Here is a 16,230-nt window from a genome sequence, read left to right as displayed (position 1 = left end):
CTCATATTCAGTTCTGACTTCTAATCATAAAAGCAGCATTTATTGAAGCTGATTTTTAATCACACACTTTTATAGCCCCCAAACATATTTTATCTGTGATCCCTTTCCTTAATCAGCGTGAATTGATACAACACAAAGCACATGCCACTCTGAATTTAGAGTATGAATATTCAGTTGCATTGGCTGAATTTAAAACTCTGAAATGTCTGTATTAGACTAAAAGCCTGACAAGCACTTCCATCTCAAAAGTAACGGCGTGCAATGTGTTCTTATAACATGATGTCAGAGATCATTACTTACCAATTCTACATTTTCCCTTGACAGATTTTTTATTTTCTCTTCCATTCTCTGTATACATTGCAACATATCATCATTTTTTTTGCTCATCCTCTTATTTTTTTCTACCAAAGGCTTTAGCTGACTTTCTGTCTCCCGAGAACGTTTCAGCTGCAAATGGCAAAGGAACAAAGTTAGCTGTGCTTTAGTTTATACTTGTAGGAAAGAAATATGTGTGTTTTCACTTGCCTTCTTCCCTCATTCAGAAAGTTTAGTTCCTTTGTTAAGTGGCATCTGATATAGAATACTGCTGAACTAAGAACTACAGGAGTCCAAACAAATAAGAAATAGCATTTTTGTACAGTCTACAAAAACACTAGATCTGGTCACTGGATTTTGCTCTTGGAAAACACTTACGATGATCCATAAAAGTGATTTCTTGATAAACTAATTTTGTTGTATATAAGCTTGTGAGCAACTAGGTCTCTAGGGTAGTTGTTTTCATTGTCCCTTAGTAGGAATAAGTGCTTCCTACTCTACTTTAAAAACCCTATACCTAATGTGTAATTAGAGCAATGAGAAAGTCAGCCAGAGGGCACAGATTCAATCTCAGCATTCTGATGACATTTTCAAGCTGCTCAATTTTGTTCCTGTGGTTTTATGATGTTAGACAATTGTGTGAAGCAAATTACTGCCCTTTCTTGCATTTGTATGTATTCAATATTTCACTCTTTTTATTTCATTAAACCTAGAGCTGTTTTGTTTGTAAAAAAATCTATTTTTTCAAATCAAAAGTTTTTTCAGTTAACTGAGTTTTAAGTGGAAATGAGAAAAAGATAATCTTTCTCCTGAGATAATTTCACTGAGTATTTGGTTTTCTGTTTCGTTCTCAGGAGAAAATTATTTTTCACAGTGCTTAATCATACGAGCTTACTGGTATATTACTGGTTTTATGTAATATTGTCTCACAGTATGACAAAACCTTCTCCATATCTTTTCCAAAATATATTTCTTATGCCTCTAGATCAAGCATCAAGACGAGCACCTGACTGAGTCATATATGCCCTCCCTCTAGAGGGACAGTGAAGCATAGTGTTGCAGTACTTCAGCATTCTTCAAGGATGTTTTGAATGACTTGTGTCCACAGAAAGGGTTAGGGGGCTGAATTATCTTGTCATTATATAATGCAATCTTGAAAAAAGCAAAGATGTTCTTGAGAGTGTGGAGCAGATAAAAAGCAACTATAGCAGTAAAAGTCGGGGGGGACCCCAAAACAACAAACACTCCGCACCTAGGCAAAGTAGGAAAAATGGTGAACCATACCCAGGCTAAAACGCATGTTCTTCTTACCCCAAGAAAATTAAATGGTTAATGAGGAATCAATTTTGTCATATGAAAGGGTAGTTTAGACTACAAAACTATTTAAAAAGGAAAAGTTTAAAGAAAGAGACACGATTATGTTCTCAATTAACCCAATTTTAGTCTAGCATTGTTCAGTTGGCTGAATCTAGATTAGTGAAGTCAAGATGTTGGACAAGAAAATTTCAAAAGTTAGCTCTTCCAATAATCATTGAGATGTCATAACTAAATTAAGTTCTTTTCTCATAAAGCAAAGCCTTCATATTTCAACATGAAGAGCTAAGTCTGACAAAGCAAGGAGGAAGATGTCAATGCTTCCCTCATCTATAGGACTGACACATGGCAGGAGTGCCCTCCCCTTCTGCCCTCACCACACATAATAGCATTATTTTAGAATCAGATACATAGGTTGCATGAGGGAAAATTTCCATCTGATTAGAATGAAAAGTCTTTTCTTCTGCCACTAGAAATAGGGCATTATAAGAGAACATGTGTAAAAATGCTTGTTGTTAAAACTCACCTCACATTGCAGTCAATGGGAGTTTTACCATTAACCTCAGTACAAGCAATTAAGTAGCGATGCAGGCTAATAAAATTCATTCTTAAAATTCTTGTCATATCCTTTCTTTTGTAAGTTACTGTCACTCTCCTAGGATAATTTCACCTACTTAAGAGATTTCCCTTGAGAAATAGCAGATTTTTCATCTCCAGCACACTCCTAGCTAGCAAAAGCATGTCACAAAACCAATGTCAAATTTCAAAAAGATTACTATAGTAGTTTAAGTGCATAGATTATGCATGTTTTAAACAACATCATTATACAGTGCCACAGGCAAGCTACCAGTCAATTCGATTACAATGACCCCAAAATATATTTATAACGTTTTATTCTTCTGGAACAAGAGAGATTCCACCCATGTCTTTTATGGTCACAAAGTGAATTTCTACAGAAATCTCTGTTATGTTTAGATACAGTTGATTGAGGCCAACCAGGACCAACTTGTAAATTATTTATAACACTGACTTTCCAACATTAAATCTTTAACCATAAAGATGCCCTCCCAGTCACCATCTGTGTTATTACTAATTAATTTACCAGTTCATTTCTTTCATCTGCTAAGAGAGTATTTCTGTCTTCCAGCTTCCTTATTACAGCATTCAGTTCAGCGATTTTTAACTGAAATCTCCGTACATCTCGTTCATCCAAATGCTGCTCCTTTACATCAAAAACATACAGATATATAAAATTACCTTTAAAAAAGTATTTTACTATCCATAAATTTAATATCATGGTTTAGCAGGTGGATTGTGCAAATTTAAGATAGACTCTTTACATCAATGTCTGAAAAACTTATTTTAATTAACTGAAACACTGAACAATAACATCCTATGGAAACGCTACGTAATATATTACATGAAAAGTGTCCACTTGTGAAATTTATGTAAAGGTTTAACAATTTTTTAAAAAAAGCTATGTAAATAAAATTTCACCCATTACTGGTTATTTCCCACCAGATTTCTCACTACGAGCTAAAAGCAAGAAAACCTGGTGCATATGACACATATTAAAATCACGTGGCACAGTTTTTGAAAAGTATAGTATCTGTTTGCCATTGGTTAAAATAATTCCTAAAGCTATGAAATAAATAGCTAAGAAAATAATGGGGTTCACAGCTGAAGTTCATAGTATAAATTCTAAAAGTTCTATATCCACATATTTTTCAACATTCTTTGAAATTCAAGAGATCCAAGGAGTTTCTGAATCACCAGTGAAACAGCACAGTGCAGTGCAGGGCCACTTACCATGAATTAGTCCTCCTAGAATTTTGAAAGTAACCACAAAACCAATGTGAACACCCAGACAGCAACTACCCTGTGTTAAACATTTGAAGAAAACACAGTTTTCTTACCGGACTTCCCATCAGTTCAGTGATATCCCCCACTCCCGCAGGAAGCTCTCTCTTAGGGCTACTGTGGTATCGTTCTGCCTCCTTCACTTGGACAAGCTGTTCATCCAAAGCTTCTTTCTGAAGGAGCAGTTTCTGTGTATGGCCTGCCTGGACACCGAGGTCTTTCTCCAGAGCCAGAATCACTCTGTCTTTGCCTTTTATCTCATCCATCTGTAAAGAAATAAAGCAAGAAGGAAGTTTCTGTAACATCTCCAAGTGTTCACTGCATGCATATCCACAGGCTTGCAAAAGCAAAGTTCTGTTTCCCTCAGAATTACACCACCAGCCAAACTATGGTTGCTAAAAAGAAGATATATCTCCTCTGAAGCCTTTTCCCCTCCCCTTAAAGTTCTAGCCTTCACTTGATCATGAGTCCGCTCAGTGCAGTCTCAACTCAAAAGACAAAAATAGATACAAACATACACTGAAACAGAACAGATAGACACTGAATCCATCCACTTCATCTGAGGATACACACTTCTACAAGCAGAAGAAAACTCCCTTCGCTATGCTTCAGAGAAGAAACACAGGGCTAGTACAAGATAAGACAAATACAACCTTTAAAACTCACCTGGGCTTTGTTTTAAAGCTTGAGCCATACACATTTGCCCCATGTTGACTCCCTCTTTATTAGTGAAAATCACACGTGGTGAATCTCTTCACAGACATTTAAAAATTAGTAGCATATGCACGCACACACATTTAAACTTAAAATCTTAAGCATACCTATGTATTTTATGTGGCCTTGCTATAAGATTCAAATGACGACTAGTCTTTGTATAAAAGGAAAAAAAGCAAGCGAACACAGAGCATTAGAATAAAGGGTAGGAAGAAATAATTCTTAAACACCATCTATGGTTACTGAACTGTGTTGTCCATACATCTCGATACCAAATAAAGTATACTGCTAGCAGTGATCTATTGCAGCTCTCACAGGATTTGTCCCTCACAGCATCAGTGTTGAATTCACTTTGGTACTATTCCAAATGCTAGAGGAAGTGACAATCTGCAGCAGTTACTATAGAAACAGATTTCTTAACAAGAATGTTAACCATTAACAATATATTTATTGCAACTGTGCTGTATCTTCTTCAGTTTACTAAACTGTTTTCTTGGCCAGCATAAACCCATGGAAGTTTGGAAATAAGACTACTATAGTCTTATTTGAAAAAAGAAAATAAAATCATGAACGTGTTAAATCATACATTTGTTGTTCATTATAGCCCTACATTAGAAGTCCTTTATGTCAAGTTACACCAAAAAAAAAAAAAGAAAAAAAAGGAAATGTTAGAAGTAACTTATAGTTAAGTCTGAGTGATGTACAGGCTAAACACAATCAGATTACATGATCAGATACAATTTCCTTCTTCAGGATTCTTGCCTTACTCCTTTCACAGTCTACAAAGCACGTGAAATTTGTGTACAGAACTTGAGTGGCAGGAGATGGCCTGGCTGAACCAAGTCAAGTCATGGTTGAAGATAAAAAGGTCAGATTTGAAGTGAATAAGCTGGTCTACACTACTTTTAAGTTCCAACTGGAACCGATGGAGATTGGTTCTGACAGAGATTTGTTTCCTGATTTAGGAAGGTCTCTGGGTCTCAATTCCTCATTCAGTAAATAGGTATAATACGTCCCAGTATGTTAATTCAGATTTGTGAGACTTTCAAGCATGCCAGAAAGGACTTGCAGGAAAAGAATGCAGGTTTTATTAATGGAAGAATTTGCAACATGCAGGGTTTCAGAGGGACTGTGCAGTGAACAGCAATGACAAAAATTAAGCAGCTGCCTCATTTACTGAATGCTATGTGTCATGCACACTGATCTATCAGGGACTCCTTGGGAGGAAAAAATGTCATGTAACTAAATACTGTGGACAAAGTTTCACTTTAAATTACACAGGTGTTCACACTGAACATTTATGTAATTGAGAGATAAATTTGGCCATGCAAGGCATATATTTAACAAGGAAGAACCGAGGTTACATAGACAGCCTTGATTTTAGTTACCCAATTAGTAGCACATTTCGTACTTTTCATATTCTCACAACTTAATCGGTAACTGGAATGACATAGGTGTTTAAGTTGGAGGAAAAAAGAAAGCAGCAATCTCAGTACCGACTGCTACTTGCTGAACTGCAGCAGTACAGATTGTTTGAAACAGATGTGACTAGTGAAATGCCCATGTCACCCTTCGCACAAACTTCCATAGATCAAAGCACACAAGCTTACACACATTAGAAAGAAATGCCATGAAAGAGCATGGCTTTGGGGTTGGGGATAGGGGATAGCAGGAAAGAAGGCAGAATTCCCCTCTGCTCTTCCTACTACTGTTTTTTCTACCATAAAATCTACATGTGATGAAAGTTTCAGGAAAAAGAAACACACCATGTTTCAGTCAAATAGAAAATTCTTTGAGACACTGATAATAATTGAAAATAGCAATATAATAGCAATGGCTGCACATCCTTTTTTGTTTTGGGCTTATATTTTAAGTTACAGGTAGGCACTAGAGAATCTCTTACTCATGTAAACATGTGCACATGCGCACACACAAATACACAGAGCATTGCAATAGCACTTATTTTTTTATAAGCACAAACTAGCAGAAAGAAGAATTTCTAAGCAACTAACTTATTAGAAACTGATAAAGATGAATAGAACTGCAGCTGTAATGCCTCTACCTTAAGTGCTGTTTCAGAAGCCCAGGGCACAATACAATTCTCCTTTCCTCAAGGGGACCGTTACACCTTGATTTCTCCAATGTAACTGCATCAGCCCAGTCAATGCCTCAATTTTCTTAAATTTACCCCAATGCTTGACCCAAAGATTTACCATCTTTCTTCAAACCTGCATGCTACAGAGCAAACACGTTCATCTTCCCTGTCTGCTTTCTTAACAGAGAGTACAAATTACTCCAGAGAGGGAAAAAAAAGGAAGAGAAATACTTTACAGGGATGCAACATCCCTCAGTTCCACGTGGGAGAGATGGCAGGTCAAGGGATAGGCAGGCAAAGAAAGAGTAGGTACAAGACTAGGAAAAGGAGACATATGCTTTAGGTTTAAACTGAACATAAGCTGACAGTTAGAGAAGAAAAGTCAACCACTCCCAAAAGACACTAGCTTAGCTTAGTTTTATGTATTCTAATAGTTGTAAAAGTTCACACAAAGTCTCCACGCCAGTTCGGTACCACTGGAGAACTACTCTTTTCTTGAATTCTTGGAACATTTTGTTACACAAAGAAAAAAAGTTGGCAGCATAAAGGAAAACAGCCGTATGTAATTAGACCATGTATTACGGTCTTTATTTTAGTGGGGAAAGGAGTATCTTCCATTAGGTAAATGAAAATCAAAATAGATTATTCTGGGTTCCCTGCTGCTTGCTATTTTGATCAAATACATGTTGTGGAAGCAACACTGTCATAGCCAAAATTGTCTAGGAATCCACATAGTCTAAAAGAGAAGGAATATTTTTCATTAGACCAAGTGGCAGAGTTGGAAACAAACAAGCTTTCAGGTACAGAAGCACTTCAGCAGGTTAAGAAGCTGTATGCTTAAAGGTCATCAACTTTTCCACCTATGTAAGTTTGCTTTTCCAATAAATGTTTTTGTCTCTCTCTATATATATGTGATATGTATACATAATCGTGTATATATGTACATACACAAACACACACAGTGTACATATACAGGTATATATATACACACATACATATACACACTCACATTTTGAGATATTTTCCAATTGTCATTTATGACTACTGTAGACAAGCCGAATATCATTGGCTTTTATGATATTAAGTGAGATAACCATCAGCGGTCCCCTCATGACCTCTCAAGTTTAAAGGTTTAATCCTGTATTCTATTACTACAATGTTCATTCACCAAACAGCATCCAGAATTTGTTACTTTACCATGCATAGCATTCTTTTCTTTTTCATGCTTTTTAATGTCTGTTTTACATCACTAGGGAGCCATTCCCAAACTACTCACCACTTACATACATAAAATAGTTGTCATCTTTAATTCTGTTCTCTCCCAGGTGCAATTTGATTACACCTAAAGACTCTTTTTTGCCTATCAACTCTAAAATCCATACACACAGGTAGACTTGTACCTGAGTTCTCGTATCATGTCTTAGTCATCGCAGCATTCTTCTTTCTGACCTTAAACGCAGTCCTGCCCACTCACCATCCAATGGAAACGCTGCTGTTAATGATGCTCTTTTCACAAAACTCTCACCTCTGGATTCTCTAAGCTGTTTTTCTTTTTAATACATTCAACAACAACAAAAAAAATCACTCTCACTGTCAAAAGACATTCACAGCCTAACTGGAGTCCATTCATCCCTTATCTAATACTAGACTGCTACGTCTTCTCTCCAATATCAGCTTGTCATATATGCATTTTCATGTTTTCTCCCATGCTACTGTTCCCACGTGAAGGGACACTCCACAAATATTCATTTAGTTACTTGACTGACCATCCTCAAATTCCTCATGTACCTCTCCTTTACCATGACACATCTAAAATACAAAAGGGAACGATGAAAAAACTGTAAATACTTAACGGAAATTACAGTGCTGAGATCACAATTTATTGTCTGGTCATCAAACAGGATACCTAAACTAACAAATCCCTGAGAACCTAAGACATAGGAAGCACATTATAGAATGCAGGAATTTCTCTATTGCAAGCTATGGAGGTATGTCAAGGCCACCACTGAGCTGAAGCTAATACATGTGGATGGATCAGTTCTCACCTGATGATTCATGACCGTATTCTGAGCCAGTAGATGCCTTTCCACTGTGCTCCTCAACCCCTTATGGTCCAGGGAGCGTGGTGCGGAACCTGCCATGCCAGGTGCCTGTAAGAGGTTTCTGCATCTGTGGCACGATGGAGCTAGGACAAGCAACACGTGGCAACTGAAAGCTGACTGCACTAATCTCCTACCACCACTTTTGTGTATTCCTCCCTGTACTACTATTCATTTGAGACCTCTCACTAAGATATAAAGGGTAGACACCATCCTTTCTTCCAACATATTTAGCACAATGAGATCCCAATCCATGCATTGGGCTCACAGGTATTATGTTAAGTTAAATATATTATCCCAGAAATTCCTTCCAAGTGGCTGCTTTGGTTTCAAATTTTTTCTCAGTTTAAAACAAATTTGCCCACTTTTTGCAGCTACATAGTACAACAGCGTCACATGAACTCTTTCACATTCTGTTTTGCATGGATTTTAAAGCATTTTAGAAAAGCCACATTTTTCTTTATGCAATTAAGCATGGTACAATTCAGTACAAAAAGCCTGTGATAGGAAGGCAGTGGAGCAACATGAGGTTTGGACACATTTTCAATTACATGCTTTGAGAAGAAAAGTAGCAGAAATACCCTCCGAAAGAGGATTTTAAAGAAAATAAGATCATCCACAAGCAGCTGTGGAGGGAAATTACTGAGAAATCACCTTGGATAGCATAAGTAACTCTGGAGCTCTTGGTTAAAATTACAGCTTTCTAAAGTATCATTTCCTAATTAATGGGTTTTGTGCTGTCAAATGTTAGGTGCTGAACACAGCAATTACCTGCATTATATCAAGGAAGAGCTAGCACTTATAGCCTGTGTCAAAATTACACCATTTCCTAAGAACAGGTATCTAACCGCCTCCTAACAGCTAAAAGAAATGAGCAGAAATATGTGGTTTAATAATATTTATCGAACATGAAAGAAAACCAAGCCAACCATTGGAAAAAGTATCCCCCTGCCAATTATCCCACACTTCAATAGCTACAGAGAAAGAAAGTCAGTCAGAGACCTTTGGGGGAACTTTAGCTTCTCTCAAAGTTGAAAGAGAAATTCCCAGGGAATTAAAAGCTAGATCTATCAAGGCACTGACATACTCAGTTTTCAAAGTGGAAAAAGCCAGCTGCTGCATTGCCAAGTGTAAGACCTTCCTCTTTACCCATCCTTATTAAAGTTTTCTCCTCGCCAACTGCAGAACAAAATTCTACAGTGCTCTTCTCCAGAAGAAATTGAATTAATCTTTATACTAAATGCTTGACACTGGAAATAGGGCTACCTTGACAGGATTGCTAGTTACTAGGAATAACAAAATGAAAATGCTACTCAAATAAATAAAGATAGAACTAAATGGAATTAATGCCTTTTACATTTATAAAGAGACACTAAGACCTAACAACAATATCCCAAGCTGAAAGCCCACGTCAAGGGAGGAATTAAAATATCCCTGCGTTGTGTATAGCATTCTCTACATCAGACATGGCCATGTATTTAAATAAGTGTTTGCTCCACTTATTTTAGTGGAGAAGTAAGGGTCATAGACACAGGTAGATGAGACTTACTGTTAATTTCATGTGTAATTTTTCTAAACCAACAGTCAATAATTTCTTCCAATAGCTTTTCCCACATGTTTTTTTAAGTGTGTAGATCTCATAAGTAAGGCATATATTAAAAGTTTTGATAAATTATACAAGAAACACCATATGGGCAGACAATTCCAGAACTTACTGATAGGAGGTTTCTCACATCTTCCTCAAAAGCACTTTGCAATATTGCAGCTGACTACAACCTCTACTACTGGATCTCTCCTGATGCCTGTTACAAATGTTCATTGACAGAGCTATAATGAACAAGTAGTCAAAAAGATGGAAAATGTAGAAGGACTAAGTAATTCAAACTTAAGGAGTTTTTTGTCCAGGTGCCACATAATAGATAATTTCTGTGGGTTTTTAATACTGTTCCATATTTTGTAAAGAGATATAAAAGTCAGATTTGTGACCTACCTACCCTAGGGTCCTTAGAAAATACTAAAAATAAACACAAAATGCTGAGCCTGCACTATAAAAAGCTTTCATTAGATGTGCTTGATTCAGGAAAAAACAAGCCCCCAGTGGAAGGCTGCCCTGTTTGCTCCTGAGAGGACAAGCATAAATCTTCAGAGAATGGAAGGCAAAGTATTACTTGCAGTCCTAAAATGTTGAAGGTGGTGGAAGGGTCTTTGCAGGAGATTAGCTCAGCCTTGGAATGTAGCTGAAACACGCGTCTCAGACAGATGGCAAAATCCAGAGAAGCAGCCTACAATTTGATATCAGCAGCTGTGTGTGAAATACATGCGGGTTTAAGCGGCTGGTAAGAAGCAAGCTACAGCAGGCTCTACCCAACCATGCATGACTGCACGCACTTGGATGATTCAAAACTCAGCTTTCCAGTCTCAAAATTCAAGATTTTGATCAGGGAACAGAACATGTGCATACACGCCACTGCACAAGTGAAGTGAGAAAAGCCAGGCTCCATCCTTCTTCTCAGGGCAGCAGAGGATCACGGAGTACCCCTGCCAACAGCCAGCTGTCCCTCTGCACCAAAGTTTGCAGAGAGAAAAGGTCTCTGCATCACCCCCACTGCCGAATGTAACCTAAAGATACGAATTTCACTGCCTTAAAATGGCAAAATCCCGGTTATGGGAATGCAGGAGAAAGTGAATGTTATTAGACAATAGTGGCCACCACTGCAAAGGATGTCATTTTGGGGTTTGGTGGAGTGTTAAACTTTTACTGCTACTATTTTTCATGTTTTACTGAAAAATAATTGCTGAACCTCTCAGAAGCAAAAGCTTTTTATTTAGTTATCTAAATTTTACACCTTAAAATTCAAAGAAAATAACAAATTTTAACTTTATCAACTGCCCAGATGAAGAAATGGAATGCACCATCCCCAAATTTGTGGACGATACCAAATCTGGGGGAGCTGCTACTACACTCGAGGACAGGAACACCATTCAGAGGGACTTCGACATGTTGGAGAAATGAGCCAAAAAAACCTCAGAAAGTTCACCTAAGACAGATACGTCCTGCCCCTGGGAGGGTTTAAATTCCTGCAACAGAAAAGGCTGGAAGCCAACCAAAGTTGGCAGTTCTACAAGGAGGAAGGAAAAAAAAAAGAAAAAAGAAAGAAAAAAGGAAAAACTTTAGTGTCCTGGAGGGCAAGTTGGATATGGGTCAGTAGTAAGAGCTTGCAACGATTGAAGTTTGATACTGGGCCAAATCAGGAGGAGTGTAGAGAGAAGGAGAGAGAAGCAATTTAGCCTTTTATTAAGCACTTGTGAAACCACACCAGGAGCAGCGCAGCTACTTTTGGGCTCCCCAGCACAAAGAAAAGATACTGATAAACTGGCAGAAGTGCCATAAACTGGAGGAAGGCCCTGAAGACCACTATGGGGCTGCTGCATACAGCATTCACAGAATGGGTGAGGGAGCTGGGCTTGCTCAGCCAGCCAAAAAGACGACTGCAGGATGCATTACAATTGCAGATACCTGTTCAACTATCTAAAGGGGGATCCAGGGATGAACAAGGCAGACGTTTCTCAGAGATGCACAGCAAAAGGACAAGGGTAACAACCAAAGGTTACAGAAAGAGGAAGAAGAAAGAAATTTCATAGTGATTAGGCATTAGGGCAGGCTGTCACAGAGACTGGATCTCCACCTTTGGAGATTTCAAATTTGACTGGAGGAGGCCCAGAGCAACCTGATCCAACTTCCAAAGCAGCCCTGCTTCAAGCAGGACATTGGACCCGACGATCTCAAGAGGACCCTCACCGTCTAAATTTTTCTGTGATTGTATGATATATGACGCATGGAATACCAATGCTAAGTAATACAGTAGGGACTTATAGGCAGACTAACACAGTAAGAGCTGTGCAAGCCTGGAAAACACCAACTTGTGAAGGACTTGAATTGCAATCTGCTTTTGTCCTGGTCTGGAACAATCTAACTCTTAAATCTGGAAAGATGTTACTGTCAGTCTTTCAGAAGCCTTCACTTAAATCATGAGATGCAGTGTTATACACAGACACAAAACTGAAATAATATTATTTTTAAAAATCACTGTATAAATGGTACACTAACTTATTCCATAAGAGTGCTTTTTCCTTCAACAGAAGTTTCAGTGAAATTGCCTGGATTTTTACCTTCAAAAACTGCTTAATCTATTAGTTTAAATCATATTCTTCCAGGTACTGCATTACATACATTTGGCAAACACCAAAGAGAAGAAAGATTCCACACTGGAAGGAGATTTTAATTTATGCAACTAGATCATTTGGACTAAGGACACTTAAGTAGTGCATATATCTTCATAAATCATGGCTGATCGGGAACTTCTGAAAATCACTCCTGAAAACAATTTCTTTTACTTTGATTCTACTAACAGCAAAAGGATTTTTTTTCCTTTTAAGTATGAATCTGCAGTAATGTCACATTAGCCTTTAGACAATTCTTACCAGGTTATTTGAGAATACAACTGAAACAAGCAAATTTAATTCATCTGGTGTATGGTGTGCACTCTCAAACATGGATCTGATTGTGCACCCAATAAGATCAGTGGAATCTTTTACATTGATTTTGTGGTTAAGAAAACTGGTACTATTTTACATTAAAGTAAAATAAGTCTTTCAATTTATTTCAATCCAAGCTGTTTAGGAATATCAAGCACTGTAAAGTGTCCATTGTTCTTATCTCTGCAAAATGCTTATCTAGAGAAACGTGCTTTGCAAAGTAAGGTCCTTTTTAAAACCTGTCTCCAGGTAGTCCCAGAATGTATGTAACTTCTAACTAATATGATATATTTAATATTCATGCGCTCCTTCAGAACTGTGCTGATAACAGAATAAGGTTGGTCTCTTGCCAAAACTCACCAACAATTTGAACATGCTATTTCAGCAATTTCAGGCAAGAGAAACTTTACTTACTGCCGAAAACTAACTTTAAACCTGACGTTAAAACCAAATAAGTGAGTTAAATAACAAGCTTAACTGAGGCCCAAGAAAAATTGGCTGAAATATACTGTTATTTTCTGTACTTTTTTATACATATATTAAATTGTTAAATGTTCTTGTAGTACAGTTCTGCTCTTTAAGCTACTTCATCAACACAACTTAATAAACTCAACTTCTCTTCATCATTAATCAGGTTTGTATTAAATTTACCTTGTACCAGCCCAGACCTCAGAAGGAAACCAGACATACTGCTTAAAGAACGCCATTAAAACAGAAGTCTGTTGATGCAGTTAGTTAGTTCTGTACATGCTTGCCTATACAGCCCTCAGCTGAATGTATGCTTCGGGGCTGTTTATACCAAAGGTCCATGAATTGAAAAGTACAATTATGATTTTTGTATATTCTTTTTTTGAAAAAAAAAGATCCATAAAAACAGGCTTTAACATTTTTCCTTCATGCAGATTATTTTTCAGTTTCCTATTTCTGATTTTTTTTCCTATTTGCTGTTTTTTAACGTTATTTCTGTTTTCAAGTATCTGAATCTGTATCAGCATAGTTTTCATACCACATTAACAGAACAGTCCAACTGTTCAGACTCAACTACTCAGAAAATATTGGCTGAAAAAATTAAGTAATAGCTGTTCATACTTTCTTACCTTATTCTCCAAGTTGTCTCTTTACTTTTAAAATCTGTTGCATTTGCCTCTCCAGCTTGTTATTAGCTATTTTTACTTCCAGTTTCTTAGCTGCCAGCACATTATGCTGATATATATACATATATACAGCAAGAATATATTTTCTTTTTGGGGAAAAAAAAAATTTTAAAAAAAATCCATGTTCACAAGCATTCCTTAAAGTAATGAAAACATTTCTATCCCTGTTATATTAAGTCAATTACAGGAACTGACAAATTCCAACATAATTTCATACTGCACAAAATGTGTTATATTTTTTGCCAAACAGCTATTTCATTTTCCCTTATTAGGCACTAGGATCTTCGCCATTCAGTCTTGTTTGTATTGAGGCTTATTGGGTATTTTTCATGGCTCAATTCAAAACTGTGAAGACAATCTCAATATTGATTAATCATATTTCTAAAATACTGGCATTTGTACAATACAAGCATGGCTGTTTATGTACACAATGTAATTGTATCCATATATTCATAGACAATGGATTTTGCTTTTTTCCTTTCTCACTACTTTTTTTTTGATGACAAGCCAATAAAATTGCAAGATTTTACTCAAATTAGTCACGGGTATTAAAATCAATGGTAAAAATACTGGGTTTTTTTTTTTAGCTGCAATATATATATATACGAAATACATCTGCAAAACTAACCTGTGATCTAAAAATGCAAAATAAATCAGCCAAGTCTGACAAGACAATCAGACACTGAATCACTCTCTCTGAATTTGAATTAGAGTATGGCCAGCCCATTTAGGCTGTTTAAACCAAAGATGCTGATTTCTTAGTAGCGCCATCAAACACAACACACATACAAAAAAAGGACATTAATTGTAGCTCAGTTATAGAAATACGCTAATATTAATAATACTGCCTGCCACGTCCTTGCCTTTTCATCCCACAAGGGTAGTAACTAAACCAACTGAGTATCCAAAATCCGCAGCTGATATGGTTAATCTGAAATTGAAGGCAAGCATCCCTTGCACTAATTAAATGGAAGGAGGAGGGGAGAGGGAAATATCCTGATGATCTGATTCTATAATCCCACTTGTTCTCCCAGAGGAAGAGAGCAGCATCTAGGAACCCTGCAGTATTTTTTACCTCGCTCCAGATTTAAAGAGTGCCCTATGCAATAACAACTGCCTAAATTGCTATGACTTCCTAGAAGAAACACTTCTCTTTCATAAAAACAACCCATACAGTTTGATGAAAAAAATCGAAATTCATTATCTGAAAGGAGTCGTGGCACTAGAAGGCAACACCAGCTCCTGATATTTTTTCCCTGTACTTCTCCTGAGGTGGGGTGGGGGGGAGATACGAACACTTCCAGTGAAAGCCCCGCTGGGGCTGGGAGAGGGTAACGGGAGTTATCTGCACGCTCTCCAAATACCTTTTTAGATGCACAGAGTAACAGAGGCCCAGTAAGGCTCCAGTTATAATTCTGAATGAATTCTTCGTATCACAGCAGGCTGAAAGCTTCCACTCTTGAAGGAGAAGAGGTAAGTGGTTCATTTACAACACCAACCAAAGACACGACGTAGGTGTGTTTACTGGGGCAATTTGGGATGACAGAATTTGAGATGCCTCACCTCACCATTTTCTAGAGAACAGTTTCTAATTAAATTTAACCTTCTCAAATCCAAGAAAACACAGGTCACAACATAAAAACCTTCTCACCTCTTTAACGCTTTTTAAAGTTACCTGTAGTTTATAATCAGGCTTTTTAAATTTTACATTTATAATATGGAAGAAAATATGAAAGAAACTATGCTTGCAGAAACCTCATGTTGTCAATCTTTGCAGTGGTCTTTAATTAATCAATGAAATGATAGCCCTGAGACTTGATCAACCTCCAATTTATTTGAAGCATAAATATTAACTGCATTAAAAGCTTTCATTGTCTCAGATGGAAAATCACCACCATTAAACAGATATTACATATTTGTAGGTTACCCTCACCATCATTTTTCATAAGGAATACAAAAATAAGAGGACATACCTGTGTAAACACAAACTGATAAAATATTTTTCTTAAGTAAACTGATGTTTCATTCCATTTAAAGTCTGTACTTCTTGATATATGATAAGTATTATGCTTATTATAATTTTAGATTTTATTTGCATAGCTATTGTACTGCTAGTTTAGACAGATTAACAATCAGATATATA

General features: G+C 37.0%; 1 protein-coding gene across 2 annotated transcripts in view; it reads right to left on the bottom strand.

The window, feature by feature from the left end:
* Positions 1-16,230, bottom strand: part of JAKMIP1 (janus kinase and microtubule interacting protein 1) — an 87,628-nt gene that overhangs the window by 56,569 nt on the left and 14,829 nt on the right. For both annotated transcript variants that reach the window (XM_059817382.1, XM_059817383.1), the window contains 3 exons: positions 3,546-3,755; positions 2,732-2,851; positions 301-447 (listed from right to left, as the gene is read on the bottom strand). In XM_059817382.1, coding sequence (XP_059673365.1) covers positions 301-447; positions 2,732-2,851; positions 3,546-3,755 — 477 coding nt within the window. The remainder of the gene's footprint in view (positions 1-300; positions 448-2,731; positions 2,852-3,545; positions 3,756-16,230) is intronic.

The sequence above is a fragment of the Gavia stellata genome, chromosome 5, assembly GCF_030936135.1.
Source record: "Gavia stellata isolate bGavSte3 chromosome 5, bGavSte3.hap2, whole genome shotgun sequence".
In the NCBI taxonomy this organism is placed as follows: domain Eukaryota; kingdom Metazoa; phylum Chordata; class Aves; order Gaviiformes; family Gaviidae; genus Gavia; species Gavia stellata.
Note: the sequence above shows the minus strand (reverse complement) of the source record. Positions and strands in the feature narration are given on the sequence as shown.